Genomic DNA, 15265 nt, shown 5'->3' on the forward strand with positions numbered 1-15265 from the left:
CATCTTTTCCAGATCACGCATGATTTGGAATTGACCAGGGAGAAACCCTGCTTTTCATTTGACAGCCCTTTGAAAACCACAGAGTGCTTTTACTGCCTGTTCTGTGGGTGTGAAAACCTTCTGCCTGTCATATTCGGGTATACCAGTACGGCTCAGTAAATTGGCCCAGAGAGCAAGATTGAAGACAAAGATACAGAGGAGAGGATCCAAAGCAGCTGAACTCTGTCACACTTGAACCTATGCCCCTCTTATCCACATTTTCTCCATTATATCCTCTTCTCTCGCTGAAGTCGTCTGAGAAGAGTCTGAAACCCATTGTTCTATTCGTTTGCGCACAGACAGATGTGGCGGTCAGAGAGTGGCGTAGTCCTGCTCATGCTGGCGTGTGCTACAGCCTCGTATAGACACTCGGTGTCTCTCGCCCCCTCTCTCTCTGTTACTCTCTCATGTTTTGCCCTTCCCATACTCCCTTTTGGTAATTGCGAGGCGCCAGTACATATACAGCCTCACACACTCACATTTCAGACATACACACATCCCGACATCTGCTGGACGCCACTCATGAATATGCAGGAGCAGGAGCGCCGCTTCCATGCTATTTAACCCTATCTTATCTTTATTTGGCTTTCTGGCTCATTATTTGTACTTTTCCAAGCTTTAAATCTCCCCACACACACACACTAGTCTTCGTGTTGTGTAGAATTTATAGCCTTTTTGTGCTGAAGGCTCGAGACGTGTTTCTGACCTGTGTCCTGGCCTCAACACTTCACATAAATACAAAGACAAAAGCTGAACTATAGCTGGCACTCGGCTGGAAATATGTGTACTGTTCCCTTTTAGGAGCACGTTTGAGCTTCGTTTTGTTTATTCCTGCTAACAAGGGTTTTTTTGTCCTCAGACTTTTGTTGTCTCTCCGTGGGTACAGTGAAACAGCAGTGATTTGGAACACTGCACAATTGGTGCACACAGGCAGTCTCAACAAAGGCTATACATGGCAAATTGTTTATGACACGAGATAAACAGCATGTGACGGGCCTCACTTTTATTGTGCATAAAGGCAGGAGGACGACAGAGTGATATTCACGCTAATGTCTTGCATGTGTGAGATTGCCTCCAGTCCGAGGCTGATAATTGGAGCGTCATCTCTTCGTGCAGAAGAGGCCGCTTGTCTCTCACGTTCAGACGACTGCCTGGGCCTTGGGAGCCAGCGAGAGGACACGGCACATCTGATCAAAGATAAAGTCCCGCTTCCTGAGGGTCATCCATCTCCGTTTTTCTCTCTCAGTCCTGGGACTGCAAGAGAGGAGTACAAACAGCCTCATTCCTCACGCGAACAGGCCCCAGAGAGCAGCAGAAAGAGTCACTCTTTTAACTTGGACTTTTTTAAACTTTTTTTTTTTTTTAATTCCCGCACATCAAGAAAGCTGTGAGTTTAGTTGTGATCTGCGACTCCTCTCATCAGCCCGAGAACTTCTGTTTTCTGTTAGGCTGTGGGATGCAGTGAGTGTTTAACTAAAAACCTTCCCCCTGACTGCTGATTCATTCTTTTTCGAATGATTTTGTCGCTGACAACGTCCAGCTCTCAGCATGGAGGCGTCTCACACGCTGAGCATTGTTTTTCTGTCACTCAGGTGATAAATTAAATAATATGTCATAAACCAGGCACAGTAACGTACAACAGCATCAACACAGACGTGCCAATTAGGGCAGAGCCCAAGATGATAAATTATGTCATAACATTCTTTTCTTAGATATAATAAATATACAGATATCTTTTTCTTCATTTCTTTACTTTATTATTTTCTTTTTTACAATCACAAACGGACAGGAAGCAGCTCAATTAAACTTCCTTGTACATAATTTCTGAAATTGTATAATTTAAAAAAGTGTAATTTATTTTATTTTAAAAGTAACGTTTACAATAATGTTTACAAACGTATTATTTAACAATTATTCTCCGAAGGCGAAGTGAATATCGGTGAATAATAACTGACACAAAGTCGAGGTTATTATTCACCGAGCCTGAGGCGGCTAATTCTTTTACTGTAAATACACAAGTCATTCTAAATATATATATATATATATATATATATATATATATATATATATATATATATATATATATCCTCCTAAGGCCCAAGCTGTTTTTTTAAATGCATTTTTTTATTTCTCTTTGCTATTTGGGCTTATTAGAACCTGATTAGAATAAAAACTAAGCATCATCTTTTGATAAGATGTACTTTTAGAGAAAAAGTATGTCCACATATGTGGATTCTTGTTCCGAATTTCTAAAAAGTGCTGTCCACGCATGTGACCGCTAAGCCCTAGGAGGATATATATATATATATATATATATATATATATATATATATATATATATATATAAAATTTTATTTCTATCTTCAAAAGCGGCATGCAAATATAACGTGCAGAGACTTGTCACTTATCTGTGCCGACTCACTTTGTTTTGAAATAGATAAAATAAATCATGATTCCACCTTACCTTTGAATAATTTTAGACCAAACTTCGTCGCATCTTCAGTGCTTTTAGGAACAGCATTTTCTTTCATCATTATTAATTCTTCCTCACTTTGCGTGACGAAGCAATTGGCCACCATTTTGTCGAGTCGCTGGAGGTGATTTTCGAGAAATAGTTCGAATCTCTCGGCCAATCAGCGCGCACAGTTTCCTATAATCACCTCCATATTTATATTTATATTATCCATTACTGTTTTATTTTGCGTCACATATCGTGTATTGTAGAAATTTCTGTCAAAATCATGATGATATATTTTTGCCGTATTGCCCAAAAGCCACGGAAGACACCTGAAATCTAGGCTTTTCTGCTTTTTTCGGATAAAACGGTGGTGAGGCCAAACATGACTAAAATTCAGTCTGCAAAAACAAGCAATTCACTGAAGGGGAAAGGAAATGGAACGTGAAAGGCAGGCAGTTTCTGCTGCTAATGGTTACTTTTTCATTTCGCACAGACTTTATTTAGATGAATTTGGACCTGTACAGTCACGAGCTTCAGACTTGTAAGCCAGTGTGGTCCGAGTGGGCGGGACTGTGGGAGGAGCAGCTAATTATTAATAGCCATCACACCGGACGTTTGTCTTGCTGTGTTTGTTTGGTTTTTTTTAACCATTATTTGCAGCACATATGAAAAATAAATCCACTGACGTACGCCAGACTGCACGTACAGTCGAGTGCAAAAGTTTGTACTCCCTTGTACCAAATGGTGTTTAAGATATTAATAGCGAAGCAATTAAAATGATGTTTCTGAATGTGATAAATGTGGCCGTTTGTTCACTTGCCTGTGAGGGCATTTTCAGCTCTCCTGCTGTTTGATTTGGCATTTTTGCAAGTAGGTTTTTTTCCCCCCCTTTATTTATTTTTCATTTATTTACTCCCCCTAAAGTGTGTTTTAAACTGATATTTTTAGCTCTGTACAAGATCAGTGTTTTCTTTTTAGGTCTCGTCATTGCTTTTTCAGATTCTGTTGACTTCATTTGGACATGGTAAACATGCTAAGTTGTCTACTGCGATTACATGTGGACATTCGTCTCAGTTGAATGTCTTTAGACAATTGCGTTCATTTGGGAAACGGAAATTAAATCTAATATGCCATATGTTGCAGATATGCATGTGGTGACCATTCTGTCTAGAAGCACAGGATACAAGGAGCGTTCAGAGTAAAGTCCTCCAGGCCTCTGATCCGTACGCCCTTGATTTCAGCACAGCTCATAATGTACATGGACAGTAAAATGAGCCAGGGTCAGTTACTGGGCTACTGAATGGTGTGTGGCTTTGGTTTTTTTTTTTTTTTTCTTAATAAACACACATCATGGCTCCTGTTCAACACACTGTCTTTTCCTTCTTGTCCTGTCAGCAGGCGGTATTTCATCAGAGCTCCTGCTCTACGGCCGTTCTCCGCACACATGCGGTCTCCCTCTGCCCATTTTGCACATACCCTTTTCCTTTTTTCCCCCTGGTTTTTCTTGGACACTGTCAACACGATTTGCCCCGGCATAGCCGTGTATGGCGGCAGCGGCATGCCACCCACTGCCAAGGCCAGGAGCCTGGATGAGTGGAGCGTGTGTGTGTGTGTGTGTGTATACGAGGTTGGCTGGCCTGGACCTGAGGACCTCCACGGAGTGTTTCCATAAGGGGGAGAGAAGACCTTACTTAGCACTATTTAACTGCAAAATTGAGATTTATGAATGACCAAGCAGAGGCTTCGCCAAACACAGTTTGCAGAGCGACTTTAAAGTATGAAAGTAGTATTTATCATCCAGCAAGACCTCACTTTGAGCAACTTTGGGTAACATTTACACGTTTGATGGCGCTATTAATGCAATTTAGAGAAAGAGTGGAACATGAAAGATAGCTGTTTATTTTCTCACCTCATGTATAATGCATGTTACAAGCCAAAGCAAAAAGTGTTCAGAGAGCCGAACCTGCGACCTGTCTGATTCTGTCTCTGCTCTTTACTGCTGTATTTCCCTCTTTTACTCTTGGGAGATTTAGTTTGAGTTTTTGGACTTTCAGTGTAGTGCAGTGAGTTTTTCTGCGCTGTGAGGAAAGTGGAGTCTATAACCATTTCCCTTTTTTTTTTTTGCACAGTATAAATAATTAGTTGAGGGAGGATTGGGAGTGCGGATGGCGAGAGGAGTATTATGTGAGACAGTCAGATTTAAAATATTCCATATGGGAAGGAACTCGCCCTTGACGTGTATATTTCAATTACTTGATATGAAATACATATATCAAGGAAAAAAAAAAGACGTTTTTAATTTATATTTCTTTTCCTCTCAGGAACTCTGTTAGCTTCCTTCAAGGTGTGTGTTTTTAGTGTTGCACTGAAGGGTAAAGTAAGTATTTCATTGGAAAGAGTTTGCAACTAATTTTATATAATATTGTCCATATTGTGCATTTGTAAATATAGATACATTTGTGGAGTTTAATTGGCTTTATTGTATGTTTGTTGCATCTATACCCACCCACCACCCCCCTTTAACTGTAAAAACCTGTAACCTCTGATTACAGGTTTATTTTATGAACATAATCCAACTATTTAAGAAATAGACCCATTATTTAATAGTGTCATTATCTCATTATCTCTAGCCGCTTTATCCTGTTCTACAGGGTCGCAGGCAAGCTGGAGCCTATCCCAGCTGACTACGGGCGAAAGGCGGGGTACACCCTGGACAAGTCGCCAGGTCATCACAGGGCTGACACATAGACACAGACAACCATTCACACTCACATTCACACCTACGGTCAATTTAGAGTCACCAGTTAACCTAACCTGCATGTCTTTGGACTGTGGGGGAAACCGGAGCACCCGGAGGAAACCCACGCGGACACGGGGAGAACATGCAAACTCCGCACAGAAAGGCCCTCGCCGGCCACAGGGCTCGAACCCAGGACCTTCTTGCTGTGAGGCGACAGCGCTAACCACTACACCACCGTGCCGCCCAATTTAAAAGGTCCCAACAGTATTTTCTTCCATATACACTTGGGCCCAAAGGTCTGAGAGTGCTAATGAAAACTTCTATTTTACATTCTTTTCTAATTTAATCCAATTAAAAACAAAAAAAAGCACATGCATATTGAGCGCACACTCATTAAAAACGTGTGTGTGATATTTCACGGTGGTGCAAAGATAGGAAGTTTATCTTCGAATGGTGAATATATTCATGAGTGAGCGATACAAACATGAGAAGATAAACTTCATATCTTCTCGCCAGCATGTAATATCCTACCTATACCCACACATACACGCTTTAATGAGTAATATTAATTTTATTCTATGGAGATATCCACAAAAAAATTCTGCAAGTTAATCAAAAGAATTTTAATTTTGAACCGGTTTGCCATTTTGACAACGCGTCTCCAGTCAGCAGGAAAACACTGGGAGTGACGTCATCAGAGTGAAGATATTAGAAAATATGTCGCTCAGCTGTGCGATATCTCATCTCATTATCTGTAGCCGCTTTATCCTGTCCTACAGGGTCGCAGGCGAGCCGGAGCCTATCCCAGCTGACTACGGGCGAAAGACGGGGTACACCCTGGACAAGTCGCCAGGTCATCACAGGGCTGACACATAGACACAGACAACCATTCACACTCACATTCACACCTACGGTCAATTTAGAGTCACCAGTTAACCTAACCTGCATGTCTTTGGACTGTGGGGGAAACCGGAGCACCCGGAGGAAACCCACGCGGACACGGGGAGAACATGCAAACTCCACACAGAAAGGCCCTCACCGGCCACGGGGCTCGAACCCGGACCTTCTTGCTGTGAGGCGACAGCGCTAACCACTACACCACCGTGCCGCCCAGCTGTGCGATATATTTCATATAAAAAATGCGAGTTTTTCAACACAAGGATATAAACTTCATATCTTCAAGCCAACCTGTGATTTTCTTTTTATTATATTGACACATTCACAAACAAAAAGTACCCAAATTTATCAAAACAATTCATCGATTTCCTCACAATTGAGGATATATAAACACACAAAATACCAGTCAAAAGTTTGGCGACAGCTTCTATTATTAATTAAAAGACGCTTCATGTCTTAAAGTAACGATGGATGTCGTTTCTCTTTACTTAGTTGAGCGGTTCTTGACATAATATGGATTACTACAGTTGTGGAATCAGGCTATTTCCTGTTTTTTATTATTTACTGTTTGATCTCAAACACATTAAGAAGGCAAGAAATTGCACTAATTAACTTTTGACAAGGCACCTGTTAATTGAAAAGCATTCCAGGTGACGACCTCATGAAGCTGGTTGAGATAATGCCAATAGTGTGCAAAGCGTCATCAAGGTAAACGCTGGCTACTTTGAAGAATCTACAATATGTTAGTTTTTTAAACGCTTTTTTTTTTGGTTTGCCACATAATTCCAGATACGTTCCAGATGTTATTTCATAGTTTTGATGTCTTCAGATTTGTTCTATAATGTAGAAAATAGTCAAAGTGCAGAAAAACATATGAATGAAGAGGGGTGTCCAAACTTTTGGCTGGTACTGTATACATATATATGCACTCGAGTTGGCATGGACTCCACAATTTAGTGCAAAACCTCATGATCCATTTTAGATCAAATCCATCAGAATGTCATCTGAACACATGCTTCAATAGAAGAGATTAATCATGAGGAAAATCTGACCTATTGTACAAAGCAGTTTGGAAAACAAAGAAAGGATTTTCAGTGTGGTCTCAGACTTTTGGACCCCACTGTATATTGCTTGGACTGACACAGCTTTTTGTTCTGAAGCTTTCCGTTCAAAGAACACATTTGTCCTGTAATTTCAGGCTGCCACTGAAAATAAGATTATTGCTTTTAGTGACTTGCCTGGTTAAATAAAGGTTAAATAAAATAATAAAATTTGCGTTGAAATTGTGATTAGCTTGACATTATTCACAGATCTACGTGTTTTTGAGTTACTGGGGTTTAGATTAAACCCATTCAGTTCAAGTGGCTAGTCAAACAGGCAAAAAAACTGTAAGAACTCACTAATAAGTATATATAACTAATAATATTCTATCCAGTGGGCAGCACGGTGGCGTAGTGGTTAGCGCTGTCACCTCACAGCAAGAAGGTCTGGGTTCGAGCCCCGTGGCCGACGAGGGCCTTTCTGTGCGGAGTTTGCATGTTCTCCCCATGGGTTTCCTCCGGGTGCTCCGGTTTCCCCCACAGTCCAAAGACATGCAGGTTAGGTTAACTGGTGACTCTAAATTGACCGTAGGTGTGAATGTGAGTGTGAATGGTTGTCTGTGTCTATGTGTCAGCCCTGTGATGACCTGGCGACTTGTCCAGGGTGTACCCCGCCTTTCGCCCGTAGTCAGCTGGGATAGGCTCCAGCTTGCCTGCGACCCTGTAGAAGGATAAAGCGGCTACAGATGATGAGATGAGATGAGATATTCTATCCACATTCACCGGATATGAGCAGTCGCACACTTTGATTGGCTACTCTACTGCTAGGATATCAGCTCATATACCATGAGTAGAGAAAAACAAAATGGCAGAGCACGTCAAATTAGATATATTACTTTATCAAGTATTTAAAAAAAACAGCAGTAGCGAAAAGAATATAGTCCCCCCAACATATCTCCTGTTGCACACTCCAGCCCAGTCGGTGGCGGTCATGCACCTTTAAGTTGGTTTGCCAACCGACAAAAAACCCTAAAGAAGAAGAAGAAAATGGCGGCACGTGTTACTGAACCAACTGAGGACGAAATAAAAACTCTACTTTAAAACAAAACCCCAAAAATACAAAAAAAGCAACAAAATATGGAAAGAAAGTATTTCATGGTAAGAACTTACCTTTTTTTTTTTCGAGAATTATTAGCTCATCCAGCCGACAGGCGACGAGTTTATGCCATCATGTGTTGTCCGTTGTCCATCTGGCGTTGTCCACGTTTCACAAAAATCGCTTCTTCTCTCTCGATTCTTCACCGATTTTTATTCTTTTTGGCAGGAAGGTAGGTCTGCCTGGGGTGCATATAGCTTCTATCCAAATTTTGCATAATTGAAATTAATAATGAAGATATGGAGTAATTAAGCCCTAACGAGCAGTTTCTACATACATTGCTTCTTCTCCCTGAATTCTTCACTGATTTTGATTATTTCTGGCATGAAGGTAGGGCTACCTAGGGTGCATATAACTTCTACCCAGATTTGCTTAATTACAATTATTAATGAAGTTAAGGACTAATTAAGCCTTAATGAGCAGTTCAACAAAAATCTCTTCTTCTTGGTCAGTTCTTCACTGTTTTGGATTCTTTCTGGCAGATAGGTCGGTATTCCTAGGGTGTATGTACAGTAGCTTGTATATAGCTTGCAACATTTATTGCACAAGGTGGCCCACTTTAGATCGTTCTTTCTGGACTAGACAGGGCCGGAGTGAGCTACGCCGTCATTGACAGTCTCGTTATTATCGCATTTCTCATCAATTGCTCTGGTCATTTCACCGGTTTGTTTACATTCTAAGCAGAAATGATTTTGTCAGACGTTTTGTATCAAGTTTTTATTTATCGAATTTGCAAAAAATAAAAATGCTCTGTTTCTCAAAACTCCAGTGAATGTGGATAGAAGGCCTCGGTTTGCCATGGGTGATGCCTGTGCTCCTCGCTATGGACTGCAGTGAGCTCGTTGCTCATTTTAACGTCATGGTTGTCCAGTGCTCTGTGCGGCAGTGCTTTTGCGCTTGGCGCGGTGTTCCGAGCGACGTTGCTTAGTGGCGTCACGGCGGCTGTGCAGGCAGTTTGGGACTTGTTTTTGTGCGCCTCTTAGTGGGACTGTGGCTGCTACTCCATTGGAATGACATCCTGACCTTCATTTGGTGGACTTTTTTTTTTCTTTCTTCCCCTCCCTTTCTTTACAATTGTAACGTGACCTTAGGTATTGAGAAAGGCGCTATATAAATTTAACTTGTTATTGTTACAGAATAAAACAGTTATTCCACTCAGTCTCGTCGTACATGGCTTATAGCTGACTCATGCCCCTTTTCCACCAAAGCAGTTCCAGGGCTGGTTCGGGGCCAGTGCTTAGTTTGGAACCGGGTTTTCTGTTTCCACTGACAAAGAACTGGCTCTGGGGCCAGAAAAACCGGTTCCAGGCTAGCACCAACTCTCTGCTGGGCCAGAGGAAAGAATTGCTTCTGTCAGCGAGGGGGGCGGAGTTGTTAAGACCAACAACAATAACAAGACCGTGAAAGATCCCCATTTTTAAGCGACGAGAAGCAGCAGCTGTACAAACGCGAAGTCATCCATTATTATTATTATTGTTGTTGCTGCTGCTGCTTCTTCCGTGTTGTTTTTGCTTCGATATTCGTGCCAAGGTTTATGCAAACGTAGCGACGTAACTGACGTATACAGCGATGTAATGACGTGGCTTCCCTTAGCACCGCAAGCTATGGAAAAGCAAACTGGTTCTCAGCTGGCTCGCAAGTTGAACGAGTTGTGAACCAGCACCAGCACTGAACCAGCCCTGGAACTGATTTGGTGGAAAAGGGGTATCAGTGCTCCGCGCCTTGTCAGCCATCAGCTAGTGTACGACTCGATTTCGTGGAATAACTGTTAAATATTGGGTTGTGATTTGTGACAAAATGTTTAAAAATCACAGAAAAAAAAACCTTGCATCTGCTTCACGAAACCTTAATGTAAAACCAGACCCAAATTTGAGAACCATGAGTCAAAAGCACTCAATCAAATGGTACTTCTTGAGTCAGGGTTGACACAATTATTGACTCAAACACATTACAGTTAGTATTTTTACTATTTCCTGTCCAGTGTAATGCCGCTTTTCCACTACCAACGCGGCTGAGTTGGGCTGAGCCGTGCCGTGCTGAGTCGAGCTGAGTGGGGCTGTTGGAGTTGCATTTCGACTACAACCGCGCTGAACCGTGCTGGCTGGAAGTGGGTGGACACATTGGGTGGAGTTAGCGAAAGTGGGTGGACGTCACGTGATGTCGTTAGGCGGCGCAAACAGTGACATCAGTGGCCTTTTAAGCGGTAGTCTCACGACCCGGATAGTAAACAATAAACATGGAGGACATGGAGTCGTTAGTGTTGCTGGTCTTGGCGCTGTGGCTTGTTGTCACCGACAACGCCAACAAATACTGGCAAGAGCGTATAGATGAGGCGAGGCGCATAAGGCTTCAGAAATTCTCGTAATTCGTAATTCTTCTTCTTCCGGGTTTACGGTGTTTACAGATCCCAGCGCGCTCGCGGGGCGTGTGTGGGCATGTGAGGACACTCCTCCTCACCAATCAGTGCACAGGGGAGTGTCTGCTCACGCCCCCAGCCCCACTCGGCTCGGTCTGGCTTGCTTCAGCCCCACTCCAAAACCGTGCGAGTTTTGGGTGCTAAGCAGGGCTGAAGCGAGCTGAGTCGTGCTGCTCTGAGGTAGTCGAAACGCGAGCCGTGTCGGGCTGAAGTGAGCTGAAAAAGGGTAGTGGAAAAGGGCCATAAACAAGCTGCATTTATCAATCAGTTCCTTATTGAACATTATTCCAGGTTATTGAGCAAATGAAGTGTGTGTGTGTGTGTGTGTGTGTGTGTGTGTGTGTGTGTGTGTGTGTGTGTGTGTGTGTGTGTGTGTGGAGAGTGTACTTGCACAGCTCTGATGGCTGTGTAATGGATGTGCTGATGACTCTGTATGAACACTCGGCTCAGACGCAGGCTGTATTTTTCCTGATTGGCGATGTAAAGTGCTGGTTCTGTAATTTCACTCAGACACAATCACACTAGGAAACAGAAATCCCGAGCAAATCAACAAGCAACCTTCGAGGACTGCCGTACAGGAATCTGTCTTTTATAAGTTCCAGCTTGGCCTTGTGGAGGGAAAGCTTTCCCAATCTCTCCCCTTTCTGTCGCACTCTTTCTCAACCTCTGTATTTAGTGCCCTCGCTTACTTTTTTTTTCTTCAGACCACTTTTCCAGTTTATCGGCCAGTACGTGTTGTTTCAGCCCGCATCTTGTTTCAGAAGTTGTTTCTCGCTGCATGTCATTTTTTGATGTATTCGGAAAATACCAGACAAACTAGTAGAGGAGTGGAAATAAAGAAAAAAGACAAACATGCAGCAAAACAAACTGTTTTGAGAGGAGAATCTTTGACAGGTTTTCACAGCTGGGTTGATTCTGTTCAGTAGTGATCGCCTTTCTCTTTTCTAAGAACTCGTTTTTACACTAGTGTCAGTAGGAAATATGAAAAAATGCAGTTTTTGTCTGTGGATTTGAAAGAATAATTGGTACTGCTCTGGTCCAACCACAACAGCTTGTCTGTACACATTGCTTTTTTTATGTTCTTTATTACAGTTTAATTTTCTGATTATTTTGCCTCAACATTTTTTTTTTCAACATTTTATTTTATTTACACCTCTAAGCAGAAATATAACACTAAAATATAATATAACTAGGAAAGAAGAAAAGTGATATCAATAAACAAATTTAAAACCAGAACTATGAATTTTGTAGAGGGGGGGAAAAGTATATATACACTACCGTTCAAAAGTTTGGGGTCACTTTGAAATGTCCTTATTTTTGAAAGAAAAGCACTGTTCTTTTCAATGAAGATCACTTTAAACTAATCAGAAATCCACTCTATACATTGCTAATGTGGTAAATGACTATTCTAGCTAAATTCTATTAAATGTCTGGTTTTTGGTGCAATATCTCCATAGGTGTATAGAGGCCCATTTCCAGCAACTCTCACTCCAGTGTTCTAATGGTACAATGTGTTTGCTCATTGCCTCAGAAGGCTAATGGATGATTAGAAAACCCTTGTACAATCATGTTAGCACAGCTGAAAACAGTTGAGCTCTTTAGAGAAGCTATAAAACTGACCTTCCTTTGAGCAGATTGAGTTTCTGGATGGAGCATCACATTTGTGGGGTCGATTAAATGCTCAAAATGGCCAGAAAAATGTCTTGACTATATTTTCTATTCATTTTACAACTTATGGTGGTAAATAAAAGTGTGACTTTTCATGGAAAACACAAAATTGTCTGGGTGATCCCAAACTTTTGAACGGTAGTGTAAATGTCATTTGGAAAGAGGTGCAGGAAGCCCTAGAATAACTTAAAAGCTAATCTAGCTAGGGCTTCCTAGGCTGAGGGGTGAGCGTTGAAATGTTTTTTTTTTAATAATTCAAACACATATACACACACAAAGGGGAAGAAAAAAAACCCATGAGACTAGACAAAAGAAGCCGGCAGTAGGATGAGATATTCGTATGAATTGAATTGGTTTATCAGTAAGTAGAAAAAAAATGCGATGTGATATTTTTTTCTTGAACGCTCTTTTGGGTAGCTGTTTGTCGGCAAGATCTAGAGTTCCAAACTATAACTCCTGTGAACCTGATATTAAAAGTACCAAAATTTGTACATACTGTTAATATAATCATAGCTACTGATGGCTTTATTCATCTTTTTGTTTATTTTAGTTTAAAATGTGACATTTCTGGTTTATTTGTGGCGGCACAGTGGTGTAGTGGTTAGCGCTGTCGCCTCACAGCAAGAAGGTCCGGGTTCGAGCCCCGTGGCCGGCGAGGGCCTTTCTGTGCGGAGTTTGCATGTTCTCCCCGTGTCTGCGTGGGTTTCCTCCGGGTGCTCCGGTTTCCCCCACAGTCCAAAGACATGCAGGTTAGGTTAACTGGTGACTCTAAATTGACCGTAGGTGTGAATGTGAGTGTGAATGGTTGTCTGTGTCTATGTGTCAGCCCTGTGATGACCTGGCGACTTGTCCAGGGTGTACCCCGCCTTTCGCCCGTAGTCAGCTGGGATAGGCTCCAGCTTGCCTGCGACCCTGTAGAACAGGATAAAGCAGCTAGAGATAATGAGATGAGATGAGATGAGATGAGATGGTTTATTTGTATTATTATTAAATTTTTCAATTTTAAATTATTTGTGTGACCGTGGAACAGAAAGTCGTGACCTCATGTATTTCAAGTATTCCACGAAGCAAATATTTGAATTTAATTTTTAAATGTTTTTCTTTATACACATGGTCACTGCGAGTTTCCACACACTGGGAGGAAGAAAGCATTGTACTGATTTGATTCAAGTTAATGTTAAGTTTTGGTTTTCTGTACAAGTCATTTTTCAGGATTTGTGTTTCGTTCAGTAGTTCTGATTGATTTGCGTGTGCAGTGCATTTGAGTCATTTTAATGACTTTTTTTTTCTTTTTTGCATCTATCTGAGCCGCACATGAGGCTCTGTTATAAAGCACTCCCACTTCACTGAAATTTAGAGTCTCTAATTTATCAAAGTCTGTGAATTTCCCTAAACAGATTCATGAACCACTTGTTAACCACACTTTTCGTAACTCCATTGCCAAGAGACGTGAATGGTGTCTTCGAACCCACACAACCAGAAATACTCTGATTAAACATAAAAGGAGGGAAAAGCCTTTCCTTCTAGCCAGTGTTGTCTACAAAACCGGAAAACAACCGGGCCTGCCTCTTGCCTCTGTGGAGCTTGAGTGCTAATTCATAACAGACTCTCTCTCTCTCTCCCCAACCTCCTTTCTTTCTCTGGCAGAGCGCCTACCGTCCGAGCGGCATGACTTTCCTGGCCTGCTGAAGGGGAGCGACAGCATAATGGAGGGATGCAGAAGAGGAGTGCCATGTGCGTCGTAGAGCTTCTTTCTCACCTCATCTGTCCATCCCCTGCTGAAGCTCAGGCTGAGAGCAGCACTGCACGTTCATCTCTTTAACTCTCCGGCTAGCGGTGCTCACTTCCACTGGGAAACTGTAAAACACGCAACAGAGCGTTTAACTGGTGCCTGTTTACATCCAGCAGCAGCAGTTTTTCACTCCCTTTAATTATTCACATATTCCACCAAGTATGCCTGATGTTCTTATTGCCAGGCATCACTTTCTGATTTTTGTTACATTATGAAGTCATTTTTGTTCTTTTTGAGACAGTAATTACAGAATGGATCGTATAGTGTTCCAGTTGTATGCATCGTGATCGTTTTTCATGACTGGACGTACTGTCGTAGGTCTCTTTTACTTGAAACAATTATTTGTAGCCTAGTCACTTTGAAAATATACAAATAAATGATGTTTATTGCTTCTGACAGAGTCTGAAGTGTGTGTTAATGTGCAGGTTTTGTACGATTGATCAAAGTCTAACAAGGCATCAATAATGAGAAAAAAACAATCTTGTTTTAAGTGACCTAACGTTGGACTTTGCCGTTTTGGGACATTTTCAAATCTGACTCTCGATTATTCATTGCTTCTACCCTTTAATTATGTTGTTATAATATAAAGAGCTTGGAAATAAAAGGCTTTTATTAGTAAATTTTTTTTTTTTATTTTATAATAAGGTTTTGTTCCTCACACTGTAAAACATGACTTAGTAAGCAACTGATCTAATGATCTAATGTTACCAAGTGTACGATTATAACAAACTGAATGTCTATATATATTACACAGTTGCGGTCAGAAGTTTACATGAATGTCATCTTGGATACGAATGTCATGGCGATATTTGGGCTTTCAGTAATTTCTTTGAACTGTTCTTTTTCTGTGGCAGAATGTAAAGCATACATCTTTAGTTTAAAAAAAAACACTAGAATTTGGTGCACAATTTTTAATTTCCTTTGGGTTTTCTGAAATCAACACAGGGTCAAAATTATACATACAGGGTCAAAAATATACATACAGCACACCTAATATTTGGGTAAAATGTCTCTTCACAAGATTCACCGTGACCAAACGTTTTTGTTTACCATGAACAA

The 15265-nt window shown here is 41.3% G+C and overlaps 1 protein-coding gene across 5 annotated transcripts in view; it reads left to right on the plus strand.

Annotated features, from left to right (window-relative positions):
• Window positions 1-14602, plus strand: part of supt3h (SPT3 homolog, SAGA and STAGA complex component) — a 220782-nt gene extending 206180 nt beyond the window's left edge. For all 5 annotated transcript variants that reach the window (XM_060934555.1, XM_060934552.1, XM_060934554.1 and 2 more), the window contains one exon: window positions 14062-14602. In XM_060934555.1, coding sequence (XP_060790538.1) covers window positions 14062-14103 — 42 coding nt within the window. In that variant the 3' untranslated portion in view covers window positions 14104-14602. The remainder of the gene's footprint in view (window positions 1-14061) is intronic.
• Window positions 14603-15265: the final 663 nt, after the last annotated feature.

This window comes from Neoarius graeffei, chromosome 11 (assembly GCF_027579695.1).
Source record: "Neoarius graeffei isolate fNeoGra1 chromosome 11, fNeoGra1.pri, whole genome shotgun sequence".
NCBI classification, from domain to species: Eukaryota; Metazoa; Chordata; class Actinopteri; order Siluriformes; family Ariidae; genus Neoarius; species Neoarius graeffei.